The sequence below is a fragment of the Centroberyx affinis genome, unplaced genomic scaffold, assembly GCF_046629955.1.
Source record: "Centroberyx affinis isolate AG114_WGS23_722 - 3 ecotype Tasmania unplaced genomic scaffold, CSIRO-AGI_Caff_v1 ptg002325l_1, whole genome shotgun sequence".
NCBI classification, from domain to species: Eukaryota; Metazoa; Chordata; class Actinopteri; order Beryciformes; family Berycidae; genus Centroberyx; species Centroberyx affinis.
In genome coordinates this window covers 314,835-325,612 of record NW_027280593.1, presented here as the reverse complement: position 1 = coordinate 325,612, position 10,778 = coordinate 314,835, and the positions used below count along the sequence as shown (strand labels likewise).

At 41.3% G+C, this 10,778-nt stretch overlaps 1 protein-coding gene across 1 annotated transcript; it reads left to right on the top strand.

The window, feature by feature from the left end:
• The first annotated feature begins 7,759 nt into the window (after positions 1-7,759).
• mgat4c (mgat4 family member C) lies at positions 7,760-10,437 on the top strand. Its single transcript, XM_071533129.1, has 3 exons — positions 7,760-7,909; positions 8,678-8,825; positions 9,281-10,437. The coding sequence occupies exons 1-3, from the start codon at positions 7,781-7,783 to the stop codon at positions 10,435-10,437; spliced, it is 1,434 nt and encodes a 477-aa protein (XP_071389230.1). The 5' UTR covers positions 7,760-7,780.
• Positions 10,438-10,778: the final 341 nt, after the last annotated feature.

Below are 10,778 nucleotides of genomic sequence, written 5' to 3'. Positions count from 1 at the left end.
CATCACATTCAGCACACACACTCCCCTCCTCCTCCACCACCAACACCCCCTCCACCCATTAGAGTGAGTGAGCTCAAGCTGCTGACAGCAGTGACAGGCCCGGAGTAGTGGGGGCAGATGGGGGGGGGGGGTGGTGGGGGTGATGGTGGGTGGAGGGGTGGGTGGGTGGGTGGGGGGGGGGGGTACATCTGTTTGGGTCCCTGGCGGAGCCGTCTGGCCTCTGGAGTTTGACACAGCCGGTACCGGTAGAGCACACCCGAGTCTGGGAGCGCTTTGCAATCAGATAACCGGTTGGCAGGAAAGTCAGCTGACATTACCAGTCAAAAGTTTGGACACACCTGATTGGATGTTCTATGTTTTTCATTCTCTTAAAATCATTTTGATCTAATGGCTTATGCTTAAATGCTTGCTGCTTAAATTAGTTTCTTAGACAAATAGGCTAAAAAATAGTGAAGTTGATGCCTATGTGTGAATTTCTTTCCAAAGCCTTTGCCTTTCCTTCAAGGCAAAGGACGGCTACTTTAAAGAATCTAAAATATAAGATAGTTTTGATTTGTTTAACACCTTTTTGGTCACTGCATAATTCCCTTTGTGTTATTTCATTGTTTTGATGTCTTTATTATTATTCTAAAATGTGAAAAATAGTAAAAATAAAGAAAAATGCCAAACCTGTGGCTGATAGTGTATAGGCATGAGGTGTGGAAAAAGACGGGAACAAATAAGTATGTGTTTGTGTGTGTGTTTCTGTTTGTGCATATAGTGTAGCCTCAAATAAAATGATGACCCCCTTTGGAAGATTACCTTTGCGGAGATGACAGGTCACCATCCTCAGTCATGATTGGCTGTGATGACACACAGCACACGGGTCTGCTGGGTGTGCAGGAATTACAAGGTGAATCTCCCAGTAAAACGGCTTCCAGGCTGTAATTTACCACACCGTGTGGTGATAACGCCCTCATTGACAATCCCCCATAGCATCCTGATAATTAAGATCATTTCCGCGTTCCTGTGAGGGGCGTGGATGTTTGACAAGGGTCGCTAAGTCTTTGTAGATGACAGATTCCTTTGTGTGGCAGGCTGTAAGAATGTAGTAATTGGTAAACTGTTTGACCAATTTGAATCATTAACAAAACAGCCATTTCATAATAAAGGGATTTATTATTCCGCCCCGCGCCACAATTTCGTTATCAACAAAAGCCTCTGTTACTCTCGGCTTTTTATCGAGAAAGAAAATCCATTGAAAGTGGCTGAAGGCCTGACACAAAGCAACTGCTGAATCCCCGCAAATCTGCAGGCTTAATTGATTATTTGTGCAGAGCTGTATATCTGCAAGGTGCAGGATACCCAGGGGAAATAATGTAAAACAGATAACAAGATGAAATGTGGGAGAATTGCTTTCTGCTGCCCATTTTATTAATCTTTTCCCCTTTTCTTATTCACAATGAGTTTCCCATCTAGGTTTTCCCATTACAGAAACGCAGCCTCACATTTTAAAAACCGTGTGGCCTAAATCGAAAGTTGAGAGTTGATTCAGACCGGCAAGAAAAGTGTTTGTTAAGAGGTTATTTTGATTTCTGAATAACACATGGAGGGAATGTTGTGTGTACCTGAAACTCCCAGAGGAGAACATTTTATTTTCAAATCTCTTCTTCATTATTCTGCCTTTCTCAGTTCCCTGCCGGCACTCAAAGGAGTGAATTCATTATGCTGATACTGTACACAAACATTTTTTTTAAAAAAAACCTATCTATTCCGATTTTTCAATGCCAAAGCTTTTCAAATTCAAGTTCGCAGATATTTCTCCTCAGCCTGGCCATATGTTCTCTAAGGTATCTTGACACTGCGATTCCATTTTAGTGGAAATGACTTTAAAGGGAACAACCTTGAGAAGATGGGATGTGAAATTACTGTGGAACTCAACTCATGTTTGTGGCATGTCAGTGCCGCTCTGCTCAAACCTATACCGATTTTTATTTCATTTACTCTGCTCTTCGCTCCCCTTTCACAGCGCTCGACAAAAAAAAAAGCGGTATCGTTGGCATGCAGGAGGACAAGCTTCCACACAGCAGCAATCAAACCATTACAAATGGAGAGGGAATGAAAGGCTCTTTTTGTTTTGTTTTGTTTTGTTTTGTTTTTTTCGGTCTGATATAGAATTCTTGGCATTAGGTTACACATCTGGCCAGACCATAATTGCCTTCTCCTCACTGGGGAGCTCCTTGTTTTCCATTTGAAATCTGCTTCTGTCAGATTTCACCATTAGAGGGAGGGGGTTTTGCAGGGGAAAGGAAGACAATGCCTGGATCAGTCATCTCCTATGGGCTGCCAGAGAAGCATGGAGGATGAATCCAGAGATAGCTTGCCAAGGTATTTTTTGCTGGTAAAATGGTAACAAAAAAAACAAAAACAAAAAAATAGGATGGTATGACTGGCAAAACGGCTATTAACAAAAAGGAATTTCAGTAAATTTATGAAGACATCATATAGTCAGCATCGCACAGTGTAAGCTGCAGGATTTGGGTGGTGGTGCTAGGAGGGTTTATTCGTGTAAAAATTGCGATTCAGTGTCTCCCAAAAGAAGAATTTTACAGTTCTAAATTCTATGCTCCTAAATGCAATAAGCACTTATGTTTTGTCATCGGGAACATAGCTTCCTCATCTTCGTTTTGAGACTAGTTGCACGCTTGTCAGATGATCACAGCAGTCACTAGAGCTCTTGGAAGTAATTTTACTGTACCCGTGTTTCTCGTTTCCATTCCCTCGTCTGTTTTTGTCTAAACAACATAATATTCCTCAGCTTACAGTGACTTGTAGGAATGACAAAGAAAATGGCAAAAGAATCCAACTGGGAGTGATTTCCAAACACCTAGGTACTAGTCATGGTGTGATACAACCAGGTGCCAGTTTGCTTGGAGTGTTTTTGGAGGCCTGCTGTAAATAGTTTAAGTATTTTCCAGCTATCTCCTCCAGAAGACAACAGTGGTAACTATCACAAGGATGTAATTATGGTTCCTAGCAGTGTTTGCTGCAGTCAAAATGGTGAAAAATAACAATAAATAGCGTAGTATATCGAATCAAAAATTGCAAGGCTTCAAGAATCTTGATCAAATTGAACGCTTAGCCACAAGAATGAAACTCTAATAGAATTTGTGAGGTCCCTATACTGCTGGTAAGCTCACAGCTGTTGTCACGGCTTCGCTGCCACCCAGCTCAGTTTCTATCAATGTAAAGGGATTTAACCTCTTACTGAGAGCAAGGTTTCCAAAGGAGTTTGTGACAGACTGTGTTGATACTGTATGAATGCTGTGAGTTAAGTGCTCAGCGTGCTGCTGGGCATAAGCGAGCAGGGAGGCGGTGCTGTGGTTTATTTGGTCCAGTTCACACACACAGTGCATAATGGATATTTAACAGCCCCAGCCTGCTGGAAGTGTGCTGTGTCCTGAAATGGTGCTGGGGACATCTGAGGGAGTGTGTGACTGCCAGGATGACACACCCATTAAAACACACTTAGCCCATTTCAATACCGCAGACTTTCTCTGGACTCACGCCACGAGAATGAACACGCACACACACACACACATGCCTCACTTTTGTTAATGGATGTTTGAGGTACAATGCATATTCCATATAATTAACCATATGTACAGCTGTTCCATGTCATAGCATATTCCATTAAGGTGCAGTACAATGCATATTCCATAGTAAGCCGTACATGGGGTTGATGATGTTGACGTCCTGCCGTGTGTCTCAGTCTCAGTGAAATCTGGGCTAGGAGAAGTGTGTTTCCCAGCTGTGCCTTCAGCAGGATGAGCATCACAGCCTCTTCCTGTTCTGAGCCCAGACTGAATTATTGAAATAAGGGAGGGAGGCACTGAGCTTTGTCTTGTATCATCAGGATAGAAACCCGGCGCTCCAGTCTGAGACACCAATTCCCACCCAACATGAAGCAGAAAATTCAGAAATTACCCAGTCGTTTAATTGAAGCACTCCCACTGGATGACGTGAAGATTTCCATTTTGTTTATTTGTAGCTCAGGCGTCTATGCGCTTTGACTCAACATAGTTTCCATTTGTCCAAAAGGAATTGGCTAAAGGGAGAGAGTTGCTGCTGTTCTTGCTACAGAGGGTGAGGTTGGTGTTGCAAATCATGAGATACCTGTGGTGATAGCTGTGGTATCAGGAGGATCCCTTTGTACTTGTAGCCATCAGCTGAGATTCCTCCAGAGTAGCCCTAATGATTCCTCTCATCATCATGCTAGGGCTCAGCTTTCTCCAGCAGCCTCAATTTCACGAGACAAGTCTTGCATACAATGGAGAAAATGCAACATGCTCTACTTTAGAGGCAGTGCTATAAAGATGGTTGGAAAGATGCTGAAGTAACTGGATTTTTATGGTACATGCTGTCTCTCTGTCTGTGTGTGTGTAGACACAATAACAAGAAAAATAGGGAGCTGAAGTTGACATCATTTATGTCAATCCTAGGGTTGACTTTACCCTATGCCAGTGGATGGGAGGTTGCTCATATAAGCAATCTAAAAAGCATATAGCTTTGATTTTGAAATATGTTGTATTTAGCATCAACACATCTTACGCGCTTAATTTCACAAAAATCTGTTCAGTATTATTTACATTAATCACAAAATTTGTTACCGAACTACACTACCCAGCAGGCTTTTAGCTAGTTAGAATGTAGCTAGCTGCAGCTTCACAGGCTACTGTGAAAAAGATGTCGGCAGTTACTATTATGTCCCAAACTGTATCACTTACCTACCCATGCACAACAGCGTCTACTCCCTACTCAGGCAGATCTCACACGCTATCAACATTTGGTGCATTCAATGTTGTAGTTCTCCATCATTATAAAGTCTTTTATGTAAGTTTCTCTGCCTAAAATAACCTAAACGTGCAAATCGTCGAAAAGCTTATGCTAAGTAGTGTGCTGACAGGTGAATCTCAACACCATTCATTGCTTTGTTTAGTTGCAGGAGAAAAAACTACTTTGCAGTCTATGGAAAATCCGCTTAGCCACTTAGCTGCTAACCAACCACAGGAAGGCTTTGGCCTACACTTCTGCTTCAGCTCCCTATTCATGATGGAAACTTCATACTAACCCTAACCCCCCCATAAAGTAGATCAGTGTTTCTCAACCTTTTTCATATCATGGACCACTAATTTAGTCCACAATAGAGCCACAGACCCCCATTTGATGAGATTTTATCTCTCGGACCCAAATCTGAGAATATTTTTACTGTTAGATATGATTTTGTCCAGAATTTTTAAGGCTATCTGTATTGTAGGTAGAGGGATAACAGTGAAGCTTTGATCAAAACAGTCATTCTTCTACATTCTCTAATTGTGTTAACTTCTTGTAAATGAAGTAATGCTGAAGTTTAACAATTCATCAATTTGCTGGGAACCCCCCTCAAGGACCCCTGGTGGTCCCCGGACCCCACGTTGAGAACCACTGGAGTAGATGATCTGATATTATTAATATTCAGATAATCTTAATACATGCACTTGTAACAGTATGCATCCTAGCCTGCTGAGCCAGCAAGACTGACAGGTTTATTGTGACAGGATTCATTCTAAAGACATGTGACATGCCCTTTTATGTGGTTTCCTCATATGTTTAATGAGTTTGTAATTGACATAGTTAACGTAAAAAGTGCAGCTGTCAACCAGTGGACAATTGAAACAAACATGCCGATATAACATATGCCTCTTCATATAGTATAAGTGGAAAACATACACTGCCGGTTATGATTACCGGTAATTACATAATTACACCTCCACATTAAGCCGCAAGGAGTTGAGAATTGCGAAGAACAGGCTGCGGTGGATGGATATGTTAAATTCAGTTTTCAAGTGTGCGCAAAGAGGTATTGACCAGCCTATTCCCAGGTGAGGCCGACTCCTGGTGCGAGTGATCGATGTGTGTGTGGTCATTGAACTGAGCTTAGAGGTAGTTTGTATTCTATTAGGCATCTCTGGGGTTTTGCAGCAGTGGCACAAAAGCGCATGCTGGTATCTAATTGCTGGCAAGGAAAGACCAACACACCATTGTTAAATCTGTATGCTGTTACTTTTGCTGCTGCCGTTTATGGACTTTTTCTCCCACAGTTGGTCCCAGATGCACAGTCGCGGTGAGATGTCACCTAGTGAACACTGTCAAGCTGTTGTAACTGAGCTTGATTCATATTTAGTTTCAGGTTCAGGCTGTGTATAGTCTGGCCTTTGTTGCCGTTTATAAGCCTCCTCATAGTATAATTGTATAATCACCACTCAGACAGACTTTGTGATTTCTTTATTTTACCTCTGATGTAGATTTGTTTACAATAGAGAAATGCTCCACTACAGCTTAGGACTGGGTGATATTGACAGAATCAAATCACAATATTTTAGACCAAATACCTCGATATCTATTATGTGACGATATTTTGGGAATGTGTATTTGTGCTATTTGTGATATTTTAATTAATTGAATTTTAATTTTATTTATTTATTTTAATAAATATTCTATTTTACACACAAGAAAATTGTAATTAGTAATGATCATTAGTAATCAGTAATGACTAATCAGTAATAAGTAATGTGAATATGATGAGCAGGTAAAGCCAATCATTGTTCATTTTACTCAACCAGAACGGGCTAATAAGTTCAGAAAATTGGGTCACTTTACTGTAACGCATACTGTAAGTTATTTTACACTATTACGATAACCAAAACCTCAGATGATATCTAGTCTCATATCAAGATATCAATATACGATATATCACCCAGCCCTACCACAGCTCAGTGTATAGATCATATGTTAACAAGTTAAAGTGGTATTGCGTAATCTGTAACCTTTATCGGCCTATATTGGCGACAAGTAGGAATTGCAACAACATTGTTAGAACCACAAGTCTCTGGCTTAGTGAGCTAGCTCATTAGAGCAGAGATCCAACAGAAACGTCTAGTGAGGAGGTAATATATCACCTTGCAAAATACTGGAATAATAAAACTGCTTTGTTGTTTGCTTTTTTTTTTTTTTTTGCATGAGCATGAGGCTTATTAGCGTTGCTGAAATGTGCTGCGATGCCATAGGTAGAAAGGTGTGTGTGCGGTGTTGAAAGTCCAATGTGCGGCGAGTTTTTGTTGCAAAACAGAGTGCAGGCCGGAGTTTTGAAAACCAGAAATCTCTCCTGGCCAAGTAATCACTGAGTCTTTGGTATTGATCAACAACACTATCAACCTCTGCAGATATATTATGGTCATTCTGTGCTATAGGGCAATAAAAATCTTACTTATTAAGGGCAAAAAGTGCAACTCTCATTAGACATATATTTGTTAGCCGCAACAAATTTTTAAGTGCTTTGAATAAATACGGCTACAAATGTCATGCATAGTCATTGTTATTATTGAATACAGCCATTTGATTTACGTCCATTATCCATTGTTGGACAGGTAATTTTGCTTTATATCCTGCAGTGGCAGTTGTTTTTCTCCCATGTGTTTTACCAATGAGTGGATTCGGTCCACCTCTTGCCTGAAAAGAAAAAGTACCCCATTACACATCATTAGACGTGGACTGAAAAGCAATTATGATTGCAGTGGAAGATTATCATGACACACAACGGGGATGCATGGTACTAATATGAATTCCCCCAGAACCTATTGATGCTTGAGAGAATGGCAAATGATTTGTATGCAGCAACTTGGGCTGACGACATTGGAAGCAAGCTGGCCTGACGTGTGTCTCATGTGCTTCTCATGCAGATCCCAGTGAGCGTGTGCGCAGCATGAGGCTGGTGTGGAAAGCCCTGGACAAGATGAGGTGTCTGAGGAAACGCTCTACCATCCCCTTCCTCGGCTTCCTCATCACCTTCCTCCTCTTCCTCAACCTCTACATTGAAGATGGCTATGTGCTGGTGAGTAAGTCTTGTTGTGTGTAGGAATTACATTCACTTTTCCGTGGTGTTCATGTTACTGGCAACCCAATGTCCTGCGTGTAGAAACAATATTGTCACATTGGTGTAACACTTTTAGGTGTAATGTTTTGTTCCAGGCTGGTTGGCATCTGCCACTTAGTTAATTGTTGCATCCCTCCAAGAACTCTCTCAAAAACGAACTTGACCCAGTACACGTTTGAAACCAAACGTGTACTTGTGTTTGTAAAATCCACCCATGTTGTCCCTTTTACAGTTGCTTGTTTTCAAAGGCAACATGTTTAAATTTTCATAATGTGGACCCAAGTTGAAATCATGCAGATGATTTATTTCTTATTCATGATGCCATCAAAACTTGGTGATCATGGTACATTATCTGTGTTTGTTATTTAAATTATTAAGAGGTAGTTCACATTTTCAACTCTCTAGTGTGCTCTTCAAGTCCATTTGCTTGGCTATGCAAACTGCCTGCAGGGGTTTTAAAATTCCTTTTGTCTCCAAACGTCAAGGGTAAGTTCAACCACATCAAAACACTTATTGTCTCAAGTTTGTACAGGATGTTCCAGACAAGTTTCAAGGAACAAAATCTGTTTTTTCCTATATCTGAATTATTCACGTTAGAATTTGTGAAATTTTCAAGATGGGTTTGCTGTCTCCTTTCTGTAGTGGATATGACAACTTGTTTTTTTTTGTTTTTTGGCATGCACAGTGTGAAGTAATCTTCTGTGTTTTCTTTGTGTTGTGTTGCAGGAAGAGGATAAAAGGCAGCTGAGGGAAACATCAGTCCATCCTCCGAACTCAGAGCGATACGTTCACACCTTCAGAGACCTCACTAATTTCTCTGGAACCATTAACGTTACGTATCGTTATCTGGCTGGAACCCCCCTCAACCGCAAGAGTAAGCGTAGCGTTAATTTGGTGAAGAATTTACATCGGCTATTTTTATGAGCTCGGGAGAGTAAAGTCAAATTTGTGCACATGGACTGAGACTGAGAACTAAAACTCAAAATCTGTGATGTCTACTATATACCTGACCCATTGGAAATGAATGGTAGAGAGACTTTGTGGTGTCATAGAATGAGCACTGAGTTTTTCTGTAATAAATATTTAATAATAAACGTTCCATGATGAAAAAAATATGTGAAAGCTCATTTAGTGCTATTTGAATTTAAAAACTAACAGTAATTACTAACAGCATTGTAAGTGTATTTTCTGTGGAAAGTCTCCAGTACAAAATTATAAATATTACTCACTCTGTCATTCGCTCACTATACGTATATACTTCAAATGAGTTATCTGCAAGCATTTCTGTAAGCAATATGGTAATATGATATGTACGTATTTTGTTCACAGAGTATCTTACCATTGGGTTGTCATCAGTCAAAAGAAAAAGAGGGAATTACCTCCTGGAGACGATCAAATCCATCTTCGATCAGTCCAGTTACGAGGAACTGAAAGAGATTGTGGTTGTGGTCCATCTGGCAGACTTTGACCTGGTCTGGTGTGAGAACCTGGTGCAGGAAATCACCAGGAAGTTTGCCCACCACATCATAGCCGGACGCCTCCTGGTGATCCACGCTCCAGAGGAATACTATCCGTCTCTGGACGGGCTGAAAAGGAACTACAACGACCCGGAGGACCGGGTCCGTTTCCGCTCCAAGCAGAACGTGGACTACGCTTTCCTCCTCAACTTCTGTACGAACCTCTCTCACTTCTACATGATGTTAGAAGACGACGTGCGCTGCTCCAGGAACTTCCTGACGGCGCTGAAGAAGGTGATCACCTCCAGAGAAGGTTCCTACTGGGTGATGCTGGAGTTCTCCAAGCTGGGCTACATCGGGAAGCTCTACCACTCCAGAGACCTGCCGCGTCTGGCCCATTTCCTGCTCATGTTCTACCAGGAAATGCCCTGCGACTGGCTCCTCATTCACTTCAGGGGTCTGCTGGCCCAGAAGGACGTGATCCGCTTCAAGCCCTCGCTGTTCCAGCACATGGGCTACTACTCCTCTTACAAAGGAGCAGAGAACAAGCTGAAGGACGACGACTTCGAGGAAGACTCCATAGACATTCCTGACAACCCTCCTGCCAGCCTTTACACAAACATCAACGTGTTTGAGAGCTATGACGCCACCAAGGCCTACAGCAGCGTGGATGAATATTTCTGGGGGAAGCCTCCTTCCACCGGAGATTTCTTTGTCATAGTCTTTAATAAATCTACCAAAATTAGTAAAATCAAGATCGCCACTGGTTCCGACGACCGACAGAACGACGTTCTGCACCACGGAGCTCTGGAAGTAGGAGAGAAACTAGTTGGAACTAAGAAAGGGAAGCAGTGTTCCTCCTACATCACACTGGGGGAATTTAAGAACGGCAACATTGAGATTCAAGATGTAGACCACAAGATTGCCTTTGACATTGAGTGTGTGCGCATTGTGGTGACAGCCAGTCAGAAAGAGTGGCTCATTATTAGAAGTATAAGTTTATGGACTACACAACCCCCCAGCCAATGAGGACTATACAAAAAGACTCAGTATGTCATAGAGGCAAAGGTTTTTATTATTATTATTTATTAACTTATGTATTTCCAGGTTTATTTATTCATTTTGTATGTATTTATTGATACTCATTTTGATTGCCAAATCAATCTATAGTTTTTTATACCTGCAAGTTGTAACCTTAGTGGAGCATCATGGAAATCTTCCCAGTCATTCTTAAGGACTGTTTAACTGACCTCAGAGTATTCATGAAAGTAAGTTTTCATAATTGTTCCATATATGTTTTAAATTTTGATAGCTATCCTTAATGACGCATTTGTAAGTCATTAGTGGATCACATCATTAACCAATCATTT

Excerpts from the sequence above, each read along its gene's own strand:
- mgat4c (XM_071533129.1), top strand. The coding sequence starts at position 7,781 with ATGAGGCTGGTGTGGAAAGCCCTGGACAAGATGAGGTGTCTGAGGAAA. Across the intron at positions 7,910-8,677 it reads TTGAAGATGGCTATGTGCTG|GAAGAGGATAAAAGGCAGCT; the intron begins GTGAGTAAGTCT and ends GTTGTGTTGCAG. Across the intron at positions 8,826-9,280 it reads AACCCCCCTCAACCGCAAGA|AGTATCTTACCATTGGGTTG; the intron begins GTAAGCGTAGCG and ends TTTTGTTCACAG.